Source organism: Theobroma cacao, chromosome 1, assembly GCF_053813885.1.
Source record: "Theobroma cacao isolate CCN51 chromosome 1, ASM5381388v1, whole genome shotgun sequence".
NCBI lineage: Eukaryota > Viridiplantae > Streptophyta > Magnoliopsida > Malvales > Malvaceae > Theobroma > Theobroma cacao.
Window position 1 is genome coordinate 513,190 of NC_142639.1, and position 15,854 is coordinate 529,043.

General features: G+C 38.5%; 4 protein-coding genes across 5 annotated transcripts; all 4 read right to left on the reverse strand.

The window, feature by feature from the left end:
• Positions 1–126: 126 nt before the first annotated feature.
• Positions 127–2,984, reverse strand: AKRP (ankyrin repeat protein). 2 transcript variants are annotated; one of them, XM_018122706.2, is made up of 7 exons: positions 2,207–2,984; positions 1,993–2,069; positions 1,664–1,762; positions 1,388–1,486; positions 901–999; positions 711–809; positions 127–491 (listed from the first exon to the last, which is right to left on the reverse strand). In XM_018122706.2, exons 1-7 carry the CDS (start codon positions 2,940–2,942, stop codon positions 393–395), a joined length of 1,308 nt encoding a protein of 435 aa, XP_017978195.2. In that variant the 5' UTR covers positions 2,943–2,984; the 3' UTR covers positions 127–392. The 2 variants fall into 2 exon arrangements, with proteins under 2 accessions (XP_017978195.2, XP_017978198.2); XM_018122709.2 differs by lacking the exon at positions 901–999.
• Positions 2,985–3,253: 269 nt separating this feature from the next.
• On the reverse strand, positions 3,254–6,124 carry LOC18610698 (RNA-binding (RRM/RBD/RNP motifs) family protein). Its single transcript, XM_018122723.2, has 8 exons — positions 5,798–6,124; positions 5,655–5,674; positions 5,072–5,206; positions 4,960–4,983; positions 4,703–4,802; positions 4,443–4,592; positions 3,788–3,857; positions 3,254–3,682 (listed from the first exon to the last, which is right to left on the reverse strand). The coding sequence occupies exons 1-8, from the start codon at positions 5,798–5,800 to the stop codon at positions 3,513–3,515; spliced, it is 672 nt and encodes a 223-aa protein (XP_017978212.2). The 5' UTR covers positions 5,801–6,124; the 3' UTR covers positions 3,254–3,512.
• A 251-nt stretch (positions 6,125–6,375) lies between these two features.
• On the reverse strand, positions 6,376–13,109 carry PLDDELTA (phospholipase D delta). The gene is made up of 10 exons (XM_018122696.2): positions 11,659–13,109; positions 11,454–11,570; positions 10,810–11,004; positions 9,439–9,744; positions 9,256–9,324; positions 8,911–9,058; positions 8,538–8,686; positions 7,962–8,114; positions 7,352–7,552; positions 6,376–6,879 (listed from the first exon to the last, which is right to left on the reverse strand). The coding sequence occupies exons 1-10, from the start codon at positions 12,583–12,585 to the stop codon at positions 6,583–6,585; spliced, it is 2,562 nt and encodes an 853-aa protein (XP_017978185.2). The 5' UTR covers positions 12,586–13,109; the 3' UTR covers positions 6,376–6,582.
• A 1,757-nt stretch (positions 13,110–14,866) lies between these two features.
• LOC18610700 (uncharacterized protein At1g76070-like) lies at positions 14,867–15,783 on the reverse strand. The gene has a single exon (XM_018125705.2). The coding sequence runs from the start codon at positions 15,639–15,641 to the stop codon at positions 15,012–15,014; it is 630 nt and encodes a 209-aa protein (XP_017981194.2). The 5' UTR covers positions 15,642–15,783; the 3' UTR covers positions 14,867–15,011.
• Positions 15,784–15,854: the final 71 nt, after the last annotated feature.

Genomic DNA, 15,854 nt, shown 5'->3' on the forward strand with positions numbered 1-15,854 from the left:
TTAACTTATCTTTAATCTGTTTCCCACGAAAGAATCAGCGACGACGTTTTGGCCTTTCTTGTAAGAAAACAAAACCGAACCTTTTCAGTATCTAAAAGCCAGCACTAGCGACTGCAATACCCAATATGTACTTACAAAGCTCATTTCCTCGCCTATGCTTTAAATGTAACAATAAAATTATACATGGTACGCAGTTTTAGAGAAGAATGGGGGACTATTGGTTTGATCATTTCTCATAATTACATGTCACAAGCCCATCAATATTCTTCTCACCCGTAAACGCTGGTCAGGTCCCAGTTGTCTCATCGGTATCTAGTTTCAAGTAAACCTGAATGAGGGTGAAAGTATTTGCCATGGCTTTCAAGGGCCTCTGGAACATCGATAATCCTTGGTTATCGGGGCTTCGGAAGCTGCTTCAATAGCTTGATCAGTTCATATGTTCTTGTGTCCCGACCAGAGTAAAGGCAAAGGTCAAGTGGGGTTAATCCATCCTAAAATGAGCAAAAGACTCATAATGTGTAGATATAAGTGGAAAATTAAAGCTAATGAAATAGCTCCTGGAGGAAATTTTAAATCAAAAAAAAAAAAAAAAAAGGAGAACAAACATGAATTAACATCCACAGGTTAGAAACCAATCACCGAAAGAATTGTAGGGGAACTGGTTAAACTAACATCAGTTCATCAGTTCACAAGAATCACAACATCCCTACCTTGTTTTTCAGCATCTTATCTGCTCCTCTAATTAATAAAAGCTTCACTATATCAGTTCTCCTTGCTTGAACAGCAAGGTGCAATGGTGACCAACCATCCTAGAAAGGGCAAAACAAATGCATTATCAAATGGAACTTAAGTACTGAAAACAAACTCATAAAGCAACAAACTGGGAAAGGTTAACCATACATTGTCCTGAAGATTTATATCTACATTATATAACAGAAGAAGTTTAATTGTAGGAGTTGATGCTGTACGGACAGCATAATGCATCAAGGTGGCCCCATCCTATTGGCATCAGAAAAAGAAAAGGTAAATATTAACACAAAAATCAAGCTGAGTCACTCTCAGTCGGTAAAACAAGTTATATCGTGAAAGTATCCCAAGTCTTGCACCCCCCCCCCCCCCCCCTCTTTTCTTTTTCCTTGTATGAACAGTCATCCATGATGAAGCTAGAACGCAGAAAACAATCAACAACAACAATGGCAAATAAATTTGTTCTCTAGGTAATTGTCCTGCAATTGGATGACAGAAACACCAAAAGGACAAGATAAAAGAAACCTTAAAGCCCAACTGAACAATTGAAATCTGAAAATTCCACAAATATCTAGAGACATAATCATTTGCTTTGCAACATATATTATTAAAATTTATAGCTTAAAAAACACAAACTTACTTCATCACGAACAAATGGATTAGCTGATTCTCTTAAAAGGTAATTGGTAATGGCCTGTTTTTTTCCAATGATTGCTTTGTGAACTGCAGTTAAACCATTCTGCAATAAATGTTGAAAACTTAAAATCATTAATAAAGGTAAAAAGGGAATGTGAATTAAAGTCTCCCAGTGTATTAGCATGTAATAATTGAAATGACATAAGAGTAAAAGACATAATTTACACAAGCATGCACAAAAGACCAGAATTTTTCCAGCCAGCAGGTCACTTTTTAATACCTTGTCCACAGCATTGATGTCAACATTGTGTTTTAATAAAGCATCAACGAGGTAGAACTCCCCTGAAGCAGCAAGAGTGTGAAGAGGTAGCCACTTTCCCTATAAAAGATTGCATCCACACGACAACAAACATTGTCATTCGTTACACTAAATGCAGTCAACTGCTATAGAGAGCCCCCGGCGTCACTGCCATTGTGGTAGTTTCCCAATACAAACGGGAAGATCTAGTTTCCATCGCAACAATCCAATAGTATGGGACCAGAAATTGCTTAATAAGAAATGAAAGAAAATGGAATGTTAACCAACAATCAAGAGTTTGGGAAACTTACAGAAGTAGCAGTCGCTAGATCAGGTACACGCCTATTTAACATAAATTTTTCCTCCTTTGTAAAAAGCTTACGTCGGCCTATGTAGTCAAGCACAAAAGATTCAAAAAATAAATGACAGATAAGCTTAAAACAAAAATAAAAAGCTTGATGGCAAATCAAAGGTCACATCTTTGATAATTCCTAAATTTCATCGACCTAAACAAAAAGGTGTTACCTTCGGATTTGTTCTCGCCCGGCTGGTAATTCTCGCTGTTGAACAACTCAGCAACATCCTCGAAACCCCTACCGTAAACTGCCCACCTGGGATTCTTAGGCGCCACACGCTCACTCGAAGAAGGCAGATTCATCTCAGCCTCTTTTGACCCTTCCTCGTTCTCCTTCTCCTCCTCCTTTACGGGAAAACTCGAAGGATTATCAAGAACCACAGGGTTCAACTGAGCCAATTTAGCCTCTTTATACTTCAAGTATTCTTGCATATTTACGTTCCTTATAGGGACCAAACCTTGCCTCTTCTTCTCAACTCTGCTCCCAAACTCCAACAGCTGCGCCATTTTCCGCCTCTCTTTCTTGGTTACATTGATCTCCTCTTGAACATGTCTCCATTGCTCCGGAACCAAATTCTCAGCCTCAATATCTACCGATTGTTTCTCCTTGTTCTTCTTCTTCTTCTTCTTGGGTTTTGTTTTACCAATTCCTGTGCTCGTATTGGGATTTCCAAAGCTGGTGGAGTCAGCTTGGAGATGAGGGTCTTCGAAAGCGCCGTCTTCAAAGACGAGGCAATCGCCGATAACGTGTTCTTCATCGTCGACGTCGTCGTTCTGGGTGATGTAAGAGGAAAGGAAGGAAGGGGAGAGGGAATGGAGTTTTCGAGGGAAATATAAGTTTTGGGGCAGTGAGAGCTTGGCAGGTGTAGAAAGAGGAAGGAAGGTTGAGGGGTTTAGCAGAGACATTGCTCTTTCCTTCTCGAGCTGCAGCAAACTTCGATTCCATTTTTATCGGGTCGTGTAACCGAGATTTTGAAGGTGGGTCACTGGACCCGGAAGGGCACTGGCCCAGCCATAAGCCCAATGAAACAAAAAGCAGCAACCAAGCCCAGCTCAAAAATATAATATTAATAAATATACCCCGTAATATGACCTGATTCGATTAAATAAAATGGTAATACCTTGGGATCAGGTTCAGGTGAGTTTGAATAATAAAACCACTATCCATCACGTGTTCGGGTTAAACGAATTACTATAGAAGATGGTACAACGCAATGTTCAGAACTAAGATTTATACTTTCAACTAGAACCAAGGTCCGTGCTCAAGGTCAAGGGTGAGACATTTTACACACTGTCTAACCAAAGTTCAATACCAAGGTACAACTACAAGCTTAATAGATACGGAAAAACTGCTTAAACAACCACAAATATCAATCTTTAAGCTCGTCCAAACTAGATATTACATCAACATTCAACATACTTAACTAGCTCTCCAGCTTCCACCTCCTAGATATTGCTTAAACCAAATGACAAGCTTCACCTAGATCCACGTGAATAAGGTGAATAAGAACGCTCCCTCTTTGATCTTCCAGCATGAGGAGAATATCTTGGAGAATAATCACGACCTCTATATGGTGAGCGTCTTGGAGATCGACGATATCCATTGTCATCACGACCACCACGGTACCTGCCACGGTCACCACGACCTTTTCCCCAAGACAAGAACATCATCAGAAATAGTAGTCATGAAGTTATAAAATCATGAAGTCCAGTTTCATAACAAATAGAATTATTTAAGATTTCAAACATACCATAGTCCCTGGTATTTTTCAGCCCAAGATAGTGCCCCGGAGTTGGAGTTCTTGGACGTTTCCTACGTGACTGAAAGGTAGATAAACACCTTAATATTCATGTATGGTAAATATCAGGTAGCATTATCAAAATAGTGAAGGAGCCTACAGCATCATACATCATTTATCAAAATTATAAAATTAGAAAACAAACATGTTACTTTGAAAGGGAATAAGCTCCATTTGGAAGATCACCTGGAAGGTGAAAAAATTGGCCATTGAAAGCAAGGGAAGAAGGAAAGCATGATACACATCTGGACACAAGTACTGCCTATTAAACGAATTCCAGATTTGAAATACCATAAAATCCTGATTATAAAGTTGTTGTATTGGCCGTTGATTAGTTGAGAGTTGAAAGTGAATGCTGAAGTTGTATAGTTGTTGGACAAAATAGTTGCTAATTTAGTTGATCACATGCATTTGAAAAGCTGTTTTAGCTGGCCATTGATCAAGCTTGTTTCACTTAAGTTGAGATGGATGAACTCATCATCTTTGATAGCTGCCAAAATAGCTGACGCAATATGTTCTGAATATAGCCAGAAAACCTCCAAGGTAAGAAGAATATTAACCAGACAAAACTGTTTAACTTTATGCAGAAAGGATAGAATCAGATTACCCTCTCCACAGTTATGTATCGACCCTCTAAAACTGATTGGTTGAGATACTTAATGCAACGGTTGGCATCCTCAACATTGTCCATAGTAACAAAAGCAAAACCACGAGATATGCGAGTACGAGGTTCCACAACAAGAAAACATGATACAACCTTTAAAACAAAATCAACTCATTAGCAGCATATAAAATTTGATAATAGCGATAAAATAGTGAAAGCAAGGAAAAATCCCACAATTTTAAGTCCATAACAGAGAAACCAACCTTTCCCTCCTTTGAGAAGTGTTCTTCAACGTCCCTCTCTGAGACCCTTTGAGATAGACCAGTCACGTAAAGTGTGTTTCCAGGATTTCCAGCATCAACCCTGCCGCGTCACTCCAAAATATATAAAAAAATAAAATATAATGGAGCATTTGAAACTCCAACATCAATGTAGGAGAATACAGAATATTGTATCAGCATAAAGATTGCAGTTCAGGTCACAGCTAAACAAAGAAAGCATAACCACAATTAAAACTAACCTGCCACGACTTCTTGACCTTGACCTGAATCAGAAACAACCAAAGGAAAAAGGATAAGCTATACTACCACAGAACTTATTGTTTATTGAAATTGAGCAGGAGGATAACAAACCTGCCCCGACTATGTGACCTGGACCCATGCCTTGGCCTTGACCAGGAGCGGGATCTTGACCTAGATCTAGACCTGGATCTAGATCTGGATCGTGACCTGGACTGCTCTCTCCATGGGGAGGGGGACTTAGAATTCCTAATACAGCCAGCATATATATTAAACGAACATGGAGATTCATGTAACAGCAACTTGATAACAAGCTCCATATGAAACAAAAATCCACAATATAAGAAAAAAGAGATAAAGCAAATTACTTCCAAATAATTCATAATAATTATTTTCACACTCGCCCCCACCATTTCTTTACAAGAATTCTCTAATATCCTTCCAGAAACCACAGAGCACAAGAATCAACAGTCGAAAGCCTAGTCCAGCTCAATCTTTTTAATCAAAAAATAGCTATTCCCTTTATATATACATATAGAAAAAGACATAATACAGCAACATCAAAATTGACACTGATCCAACATTCAAAATTCCTTTGGGATGATAATTCCCCATCGTGAATGCTCATCAAATCCCTAAATCAGCCCAACTTCTCTACGGTTTTCCGATTAAAAATGCTTAACGAAATGGAGCTTACCTTTTACGAGGAGAATCCGCCTGTGCCACAACCAAAAACGCATTTAAAATCAAGGAATTGTTAACCAACTAAAATAAAATAAAATAAAAAAAGCAAAAGAAGAAAATGAAACATGAAAGAAGAAAGAAGATATGAGGGCTTACCATAGGAGCAAAGGAACCCTAGAACGCGAGATTGGAAATTTGGAAAAATTTAGGGTTTTTACGCGCAGATGCAAGTAGGTCAATGAGATTTCTTTGTTATGAGGAATGTGAAGATATGAATTATTGGGATAATGACTTAATGATCCTTGGAGGAGAGATTCGATGCGGTTCACTTGACGTGGATCTTCTGTGAGCCACCACGCTTTTAAATAATTAAAAAATAGATAAATTTCTCGTATTTGGACTTTGGCAGTCGGCGGAAGTAAAATAATTATCATAAAATTTAAACAATTTATTATCTCAAAATCCTTGTTTTAAATTAATAGTAAAGGAAAATTCCATCAACAAGTTTTTATATCGCCCAAATATCACTTTTTTATTCATTTTTAAATATATATTTTTAATTTTCACGAAAATTAAGATAAAGTTTTTAAATTTTTGAATATTTTATATTAAAATTTAAAAATTTTTATAATGTATTCAATATTTAGCTTTGTCAAAGAGAATTGGAACTAAAATCCAACAGCAAATAAAAATATTCATAGCATTACCAAAGGAAGCAGTACAGACTACAAAAATGGAAGACAAAGCAAACCAAATAAATACCCATCTTTTCTTTCATTACACTGTTTCAGATACAACAGTACCTACACCAACATAGCCAACTACACAATGGATACACACTGCTTTCACTTATGTACCACAAACCAACAGATCTACAAGCAAATCAACAAAGAAATGAAAACATAAACAGAAATGGTGAAGGCGTTGCTATGCTGATATGATTATGTCGTAAGAATATCTGGGAGTTGAATCGAGTGAGCTCCAAGTACTTTACCACCGACATCTGGGAAATTTTCATGTCCGGGGAGAGGGTTTACTTTTCCATCAACATCTACTTGCACAGGATACATCAGAAGGTGGCCCTGCAACGGTGAGTAGTCAGTATTTGTGAATTTCTTCCAGTTCTCTTGAGCAATTTCGTTTACTGTCTTCACACATGCCAGACTTTCTGGCTCCTTGAAGCACTTATTCAGCTCATCAAGATGCTCAGCCCATAGTGACATTCTATATCCATATACCTGCCAAATGCAGAGAGGCACCACTTAAGCTCGTAAGAAAACATTCAAATTCTGATTAAGAGCTTGATGCATTGCAGTCTTGGGGCAGTGTTTCTGCTTCATGTGTCATTTTTAAAATGTACAATGAGTGATTTAACATGTGTCTTCTAATTTAATACTATTCCATGTAGTAAAAAAGGAACAGAAATGAGAAGCATATTTTTCACACAGGTTTGTCACTGTTCCATTAAATGTCACACTTTGATTAATTTTGGGCATCAAGCATACCACACTAATAAACGATCACTTTCTAGTTTCCAGCCTAGAGAAAAAAGAAAAGCATAGAAAGCAAAGACAAATCTAACCAAGAACAACATTTAGGCTAATCCAATGCTATTTTCCTACCATCTGTCCTTCTCTGAACAACAGCCAAAAGATTGGTCTAAAAATAACAGTTTGCTTGAAAGAGACAAAAAGAAAAAGGTATACAAACCTGACCACGTGGATGCTTTTTCTTCTCAGCCCATGTATAATGTGGTTGATAGGCACCCATAGCTATCTCAGTGTCTTTTGTACCAGCCATGGATCTTTGGTTAATATTAGCTGATCCCAGTATCACATACTCATCATCTATTATCATTCCCTTGGCATGCACATAAATCATGAACCGACCAAATTTTGTGGAGTCAGGGACCTAAGCAAAACATAGTGTTTATATTAATGTAAAGATAGGTAACTTCTCAATTCATTGTGAATCATCAATACGGCTATAGTTCAAAATCAAAGACACTCTCCACTGTTTATCAAAATTTAGAACTAGAACTTATCAGCACAAAAACATAATGAAACAACAGAGTAGAATAATCACAGCAGGTAATTGAAAATTTAAATCTTGAAATCTAGACTTATTTAGGCTCAGTCCTGATCTGATTTAAACAGACATTATGGACAGTAGGTAGACAGGTAGACCACTTCTTTTTTGGGATAAAAGTGATGCAAGATAACTTGCAAATTAATCTACAACCAACCATATAATCTAGAGGTGCCTAACATTATCATAAGCCCAAAAATGAACCAAAGGGATATATCTCTCAAGCAATTACCGTATTACCGTTACCACCGAGCAGTTCCTTGGAGACCTCTTCCCTCTTACCAAGACAATAGAAATTGAGGTAATCTTGAGGATGTGAGTCCTTAATTTCCATGGACTTGAGTTCTCGTGCAATGACATCATACATCATTCGCATTGTCTGAGACTGGAAACAACAAATGGGTGAATAAAAGTAGAAAAGCTTTTCATTCTCTAAGAACAAACAGAGAATTCCACCTTATATGGATAATATTAAAGATGATGTTGAAAAAGTAAACCCTAAAACAAACTAAAATAATAAAATAAATCCAAATAAGCACAAATAATAGAAAACCCAATTTTCTTAAAGTATGCCTAGCATAAGCATTCTTCCAAAATTTGGAAGAAGGTTCCACATCAAATATCAAGTCTAAGTTCAGAACCACTTATGGATAACCAACGAAACACCATATATTTTTTTTTTTTTCCTTTTCAAGAAATTGAAGGAAGGCATATATTGCGCATACAATTGCACTGTTGCTTCATGCTTTGATCAATGAATAGACATAAGATGCTTCCACCTAATATGGTTCAAGAAACAGAAACCAACCTGCCAATATAGAATTTCCTGTACAGTAGCAGATTTTGGATCACCCTCAGGCCACAGAGGAATTACGATATATACCGCAAATCTCTCCCTCGCTCTAATTTTACTAACAACCTTTAGTGCCAGCTCCATTGGGATTAGATTATCAGCCCCTGCTTATACCATAAAAGCCAATAACATATGAAAATAAAAGAAACAAATAATAAAAGTACACATTTCAACTCCTTTACTGTTACCAAAAGATATAACTACAGAAACATATCACATACAAATTTGTACACTAAATACTTCATATAGGGACATTGTTTTGGAACCAAAATACCAATCTAAGATATGGAGAAATATAACCTTAATAACCATCGATAACACTGCTGACCTGCATTTTTGTACGACGGCCACGCATAAGAAGATCCAAGAAAATACTGATTTTCAATATATATGTAATGCTGGGCAGATCGGATTGCCTGGATATAGGCTGTTTGAATGCTTTTATCTATAGCCAGATCTTTTGCGTAGGAAAGATGCTGCAAAAGAAAAGAAAAAATCATGAAAAACTAAGAGCTGTGATATAATGTACACACTACTGATATAAAATAGTTGCAGGTAGAAATCTGGTACTGATGAAAATCTAGAACCACGGCCAACCTAATACACATTAGGTTTCTTCTACCTAAACTTCTACCTAAAAATCAGAAAAAAAAAAAAAGTTTCATATAAAAACCTGGTTCTGAGCTCTTTTGATGTATTTTGGAAATCCTTTTACTGATCCTGAGTCGATGGAGCGGAAAATCTGTGGAAGCAAAAGAAATCAAACCAACATTTACTATTTCTTTTTCAAAAAAAAAAAAAAAAAAGAAAGAACAAAATCAAACATGTATTTGTCAGTACTAAAAGATTACACAACCTGAACATCCCAGCTTTCTCTATCATCTTTACTATGAACATGTACTTTGGGATCATCTTCCGGAACTATTGTAGTATCATCCTCTGTAGCAGTTAGGGGAGGACTTTGTATCCATGAGATTCGTTCTATCCTAATCAAAGCATCATCATTCCATCGAGATTTTCCTCTAAAAAGTAGGCTGAACTCTTTCCACTTGGTTGATTTCCTCCACCGCTGCTCAAAGTTGATAAGAACATCATATGCAGCAGGCCCTTCGATTTTGCTGTGTAAATCATGCCATGGTTGCCTTGGAGCCTTGGCTGCAACCTAAAAAATAAATAGAAAAGTGGACACAAGAGAAGGGGAAACATTAGAAGTACCCTAAAAAGAAGTGCTAACATTAGAAGTACCTGTGCCAGAACTAGAATGTTTGATGATACAGTTGATATATAACTAAATCAAATGCCAGTCTTATATGCTAGTAGTGCTAAGTTTCAAATTACAGCTCAAGCAAACAAGCCTTAATCCCAATCTAACTGGAGTTATAAGAATCTCTCCCTCAACTTATGCTGTCTAAGACCATGCTTATTATAAGTGATAGGCACCAAGTCACTCATTATGACTACTCTTCCCATGTCACATCTGAGACATAGATCCCAACTTGTTGGTACTTTGGAGCTTCAAAATTTTAGTTACTCTGAAATTACAGTTGTCATCATGACTCTTACGTAACCATAAAAAGAAACTATTACAAGATAACATGGCCCCCATTGCCTAGTAGTGAACAAGAACATAACTAGTAGAACTCAGGGCCAGTCTGAATTTTTCTCCGCATCCCTCTGCCCAGTGTCATATTCTGCGAGAGATGCTTTATTGAAAACTGGTGCATGACTATGGTAATTGCCATTAAGATACACAATAGAACACATAACAGAGGAAAGCATACACCACAAGCAAAGGCATTAAGAGAAAATCAGGCAATCACTTACAGGAAAAGTGGGATTATGAAAATCATCCTTAAAAGTAGTCTCAAGATCATCACATCTGAGACATAGATCCCAACTTGTTGGTACTTTGGAGCTCCAAAATTTTAGTCACTCTGAAATTACAGTTGTCATCATGACTCTTACATAACCATAAAAAGAAACTATTACAAGATAACATGCCCCCCATTGCCTAGTAGTGAACAAGAACATAACTAGTAGAACTCAGGGCCAGTCTGAATTTTTCTCTGCATCCCTCTGCCCAGTGTCATATTCTGTGAGAGATGCTTTATTGAAAACTGGTGCATGACTATAGTAATTGCCATTAAGATACACAATAGAACATCATAACAGAGGAAAGCATACACCACAAGCAAAGGCATTAAGAGAAAATCAGGCAATCACTTACAGGAAAAGTGGGATTATGAAAATCATCCTTAAAAGTAGTCTCAAGATCACGAAGTAATCGATGTTCAGGTGTATCATAGCGACCATCACAGAGATCGATGCCTCCAACAAATGCAGTTATCTTTCGATTATTGCCAGCTGCCTGTGTGTCTACAAGAACACATTTTTGATGATGTGTAAACATGGTTCCCACAACCTGATCAAAACCATTGCAGAAGCAACCTCAGCAAAGTAGTCTAGTTAAAAAACAAAGATATGCTAGGTAAGTGTTAACCAGCAAAAATTAAGTACATGTTAGGATCCCATTAGAAGTCATCAAACTTCAAAGAACACTATTACATTGCTTTTCTCAAAGATCTAGAAGCCTGAAATTCAGCAGCAGAGTTCTTCAAGGTAAAGGCTCTAATTTTTACATATAGCAAATAAGCAAACAACAAACTACAGCATCCTTGAGCAGTGCATTCAGTAAATACTAGCACAGAATGATAGGTGACTCGTTATCATAGAATCCAAATTTATTTAACTAGATCAAGTGAGTGGAACATCAACATGATCTTCTCATGACAGGTACACTTGTTAGCTACATATGAACAAAGGTATAAAAAAAAAAAAGTTAACTCATTGCAGACAATAATAAAAACTTGCCTGTTGTTTGAAATAACCCAGCTTACTGCTAGCATAGCGTGGAGCCAGGACACAAGTAACAGATGAATGCTTAAAAAACTTGAACGTTTCTTCATCGTGTGTCTCCATCACCCCCACCTGCAGCACCCATTGCACGCACATTGTAATCTCATAATTCGATGAATCCTAGAATAAAACAACACAAAATTTTGCTGGAATTTCTTACCGTACTGATACCAAATTTATCATGTGAAGTTTTATCATCCCAAACCAATAACAGAACCCTAACCCCTTCTTCAGATTTATACTTCAACAAATCACCGAGCGTTAGGTCCCCGCCTCGTGGCAATGGCCGAGTAGGCTCTCTAACAAGCTTAATCTTATGGAAAACGGACCAACCAACAATGTAAACCATATGATGAGCTTCAGATATAGCATAACAAATATCCTCCCAACACTGTCCTTGATTATAAACTTTACCGTCGTCTAATTCTATTTTAGGCAACATGTTGTCCGGGACGTGAGCATCTTGGTAAAGGGTCACCTGGCCCCCTTTCCTTAACGGGAAATACGTGTGCCTCACACCGGCTTGCTCCGGATCGCTTGCGATGCTCTGCTTATACAACGGATTCTTCTCGCACGGCATAAACTTCATAGAGACGTTAATCGCCGTGTCCGGCTTAGGCGGCTTCCCCGAGGGGCCAATGAGCTGGAACCAGCCGCTGATCGGCTCCCCCATGGCAATCTTTTGAGCGGGGATTTTGGCAACGCCGATCATTTCGGCACCAAAGAGGTCATCGTCTTTGACGGTAATTTCGAGCTCACACACGGGATGAGCCAAGGGGATGACGAAACTCTGGTCCCACCTCGGGTTCTGGGCGTTTTTCAAGACGCTTGTTCGAGCCACGGTGGCTTGGGGGACCGAAACGGTAACGTAAGGGTCGCTGGTGATGATTTTACGGTGCTGCCTGATCTTAGTGTCCCCTTCTTCTACAGTGGTTGCCTGCGACGGGGTTTTGCAAGCCTCACAGACTGTCACGCAACGCCGAAGATGGTTGGTCAATGAGTCCATGTTAGGCAAGCTCCTCGCTTCAATAATGGTCAAATCCAAGTCACCGTGAAGGTAAATCACCTGCTTCGACCCTTCCTCCATTTTTCAGGAACAGGCAGTTCACTGTACAAAAATTTGCAAGAAAAAAATCACGAAAAACAAGAAAGGAAGCTGCTTTCCTTGGTTCTGGAACTATCGAAACGGTGGGCGGATTTGGGTTTTCAAAGGAAAGCGGAAACTCCTCGTTGTTTAGCCGAGTAAAAGAGGGAGACGTGGGCTTTTAAGAGTTTGAAAGGTGGAGCAGAAGAAGGGAGAAAAGACAATAAGAAGGATGTAAGTGAGTGAGTGGCAGAGAGGAAGAGAACAAGAATATGAATATGCTGGCCGCAGTAGAAGAGGCAATCGTGCGACGGCGGTTACAAACAACTAAAAGATAAGTTTAAGCTAAAGCTGATTGCTTTGCTTCATCAAATCATTCTATCAATAAGGAGAAGCGAGAAAAGACAATAAGGAGGATGTAAGTGAGTGAGTGGCAGAGCGGAAGAGAGAACAACAAGGACAAGAACACGAATATGCTGGTCGCAGTAGAAGAGGCAATCGTGTGACCGCGGTTACGGACAGCTAAGCTAAGTTTAAGATAAAGCTGATTGCTTTGCTTCATCAAATCAGTCTATCAATACTTTAACACAAAGTAAAAAAAGTAAACTGTTAACAAGATTTGCCCACAAAAATTTATTTCTTTTAGAAAGAAATTACAAAGTTTTTTTTTTTTTTTGAAAATTAAAAGAAGAATTTCATTAAACGACTGGGAATCTTCCCCTTTACAAGAGCCATGGCCAGCAACCAGGCTTAAACAAAGAAATTACAAAGTTATTATGTCTAAAAAGTCAAAATCATATAAATCCCAGATGAAATTTGTCCAAGAAACTCTCCAAGTTTTCAACTTTTATATTAATACTAGTAATTGAAATTCCATTGATGAGGAAAGTTTGGAAGGACACGTCATGTATGTCACGTCTTGGAAATTGATATTTTATCTCCTCATTAAAGTCCAAGATGTCGCCTCAAATATTGGGAAATAAATGTTTAATAAATGATCATTTCTGCAGATGATATGAAAATGATTCCTCATTCTATTTTAAATCAAATATATTCAAATCTGTAAACTCAATAATAATGTAATAACACTGTCGTTTTTATTTAAAATTTGGCAGGCCAATGAAACTAATTAAAAGCAGAACTCACGGTGTGATTGGTGGTTACCCTTTCTTGTTCTACTTTCTCTTTTTTTTTTTTTTTTCTTTTCTTAATGGTTAGCCGAGACAGAAAGGAACAATTTCGAGCTAGCGAAAGCTCTTTCTTCTTGATTTGCCAAGAAAGAGAGGGCAAAGGTGGTGCTATATCCATTATCCAAGCAAGAAAGGGAGTGTGGGGGCTATAGGAATAGAACCATAGCTAGCTTGTAAGGATAAGGATAGATACCAACCATGCTCTTCCAAAATGTCCAGTCTGTCGACTCACATTGTTACTAAGCATCTTCCACTCAGACGTAACATCTTCAAAGGAGTAGTAATTACGACCTGGAACAAAAGTTACTTTTAAGATTTTGCTTTTATTGTCAGTGAAATTCTCAGACAATCAAAGCTGTTTCGGAGAAAAGTATAGTACCAAGTATCTTAAAATTAAACGAGACAAATGTTCTTTGGGTGGGGAATAAATGGGGGGGGGGGGGGGGGCGGGGGGGGGGAAAGGGTTAAAATGGAATCAAGATTACGGTGAGATGTAGAGCTTTGGTTTACAGGGGGCTAGGGTGGTTCTTGGGTTCACACAGATTTAACTTGTTCAACAAGTTCCTCCATCATCACCAACAACCTTTTCTCTTGTTTTCCACTTTTTCTTCACAATACAAACAAATGGATACTCAAGCATCATGGTCCCAGTGAGTGTTGCGCCAATGAGCCCGCCCATGATAATCTGATAATGATGGCGCAGCATGCTTTTACAACACTGGCAAAGTTGCTTAATCGATCATGGCCTTGACACCAGAATGTCATCAGATTTTTTCCACTTAAGCTTTGTCCCTTTCAATATCTTCACTAGTACTCAAACTAGACAAAGGGATGCTTGTGGCGAAGGTGATGCTTGCCTAGATATTGCTCACGGTTTGGTTCGTCCTGTTTGTTCTCGATTCAGCAGCCGTGCATACGCATAAAAACTTCTCGGTGAGGGTTTGGTTTCACGTGCATCAAAGCTTCAACTCATGGGTTTCTTCTGACTCCTGTTTCCAGCTTAGGACACGATTTGGAAACCCAAGATCCTTCTGCCAACTTGCGTGAGCGTTGTGCTTTATTTATAGGAGGTGACTTCCTGACAGGGATGGTGCTTTAAGGGGGAAAGACCGAGATCTTGTTTTTGATTATCATTAAATTTCGTATAAACATTGACATTGGCTTTTCGAATAACAAGAAAAAGATTACATAAAATATTAATTGAGTATGGCAATCAAACTTGGCTCAGCAGTCATGGAGTTACAACTGAATTGGAGTTAGAGATGCCGTGGTTCTTCTCGTCCACAGATTTTCTCTTCTTATTTCTTCAACTACCCCAACTCCATTGACAACAACCTTTGCTTCCTTCTCACTTTTCACACCCTTTTCCTCGTACAAAGGATTGCTCACGCAGCCTGCTTCCCCTGCCCCTTCTGCTTCATATGCCATCCAATCAAAATCTGATAACGTTCCACGTGCGCTAGAAAATTGCTTCATCTGGCGCAAGGAGGAAGGAACACTTTCAGCAACCTGATCTGCCCCGGCATTGGAAACATCAAATCTATGACCACTCTTTGTCCCTTTCAATACTCTAAGCATCAAAAAACGCTTCCTCTTCATTTCTTCCGTCGCTACTTGTGGTGGCGTCACAGTTTCATTCTTTTTCCTGCACTTGATCTGGCCCATGCACGAAACTTTCGGTGAGGTCGGTTCATCAAAGCTCCCATTTTTGGACTTCCTCCGAGCCTCCTTGGGAATCAAGGACACGATCGGACCTGAATACCCTTTACCAGCAGGGCTGATCGGCGTGCTTACCTGGAAAGTCACGGCTGATGCAGCTTTCGGAAGAAAGGGTAGGACCTTGTTCCTCTGTTTCACCTGCTTCTCCATCCGATATCAGACGAGAAAGAAGCAGGGATATTGACCTTGTCATACAAAGTGGAAAGCACACATACAGGGCCCTGAAGTTATAGGAAAGTTGCAGAACTGTATAAATAGCAAGACAACTTTCACACATTTGCCGGCCAGAATTTCACACATTTTCTTACTTGGTCATCATTCTAATCATCACGGACGGCCGACTAGATGAAAAGTCATGTATCA

Coding starts and splice junctions, on each gene's coding strand:
- PLDDELTA (XM_018122696.2), bottom strand. CDS start 12,585: ATGGAGGAAGGGTCGAAGCAGGTGATTTACCTTCACGGTGACTTGGAT. Junction 11,005..11,453: donor TGGGTTATTTCAAACAACAG/GCAAGTTTTTAT, acceptor GGTTTTGATCAG/GTTGTGGGAACCATGTTTAC. Junction 9,745..10,809: donor TTCATAATCCCACTTTTCCT/GTAAGTGATTGC, acceptor TTTATTTTTTAG/GTTGCAGCCAAGGCTCCAAG.
- LOC18610698 (XM_018122723.2), bottom strand. Junction 4,984..5,071: donor AGGTCACATAGTCGGGGCAG/GTTTGTTATCCT, acceptor TTTCTGATTCAG/GTCAAGGTCAAGAAGTCGTG. Junction 4,593..4,702: donor ACTTCTCAAAGGAGGGAAAG/GTTGGTTTCTCT, acceptor TTTGTTTTAAAG/GTTGTATCATGTTTTCTTGT.
- AKRP (XM_018122706.2), bottom strand. CDS start 2,942: ATGTCTCTGCTAAACCCCTCAACCTTCCTTCCTCTTTCTACACCTGCC. Junction 1,487..1,663: donor ACATCAATGCTGTGGACAAG/GTATTAAAAAGT, acceptor CATTTATTGCAG/AATGGTTTAACTGCAGTTCA. Junction 492..710: donor ATAAGATGCTGAAAAACAAG/GTAGGGATGTTG, acceptor TGCTCATTTTAG/GATGGATTAACCCCACTTGA.
- LOC18610700 (XM_018125705.2), bottom strand. CDS start 15,641: ATGGAGAAGCAGGTGAAACAGAGGAACAAGGTCCTACCCTTTCTTCCG.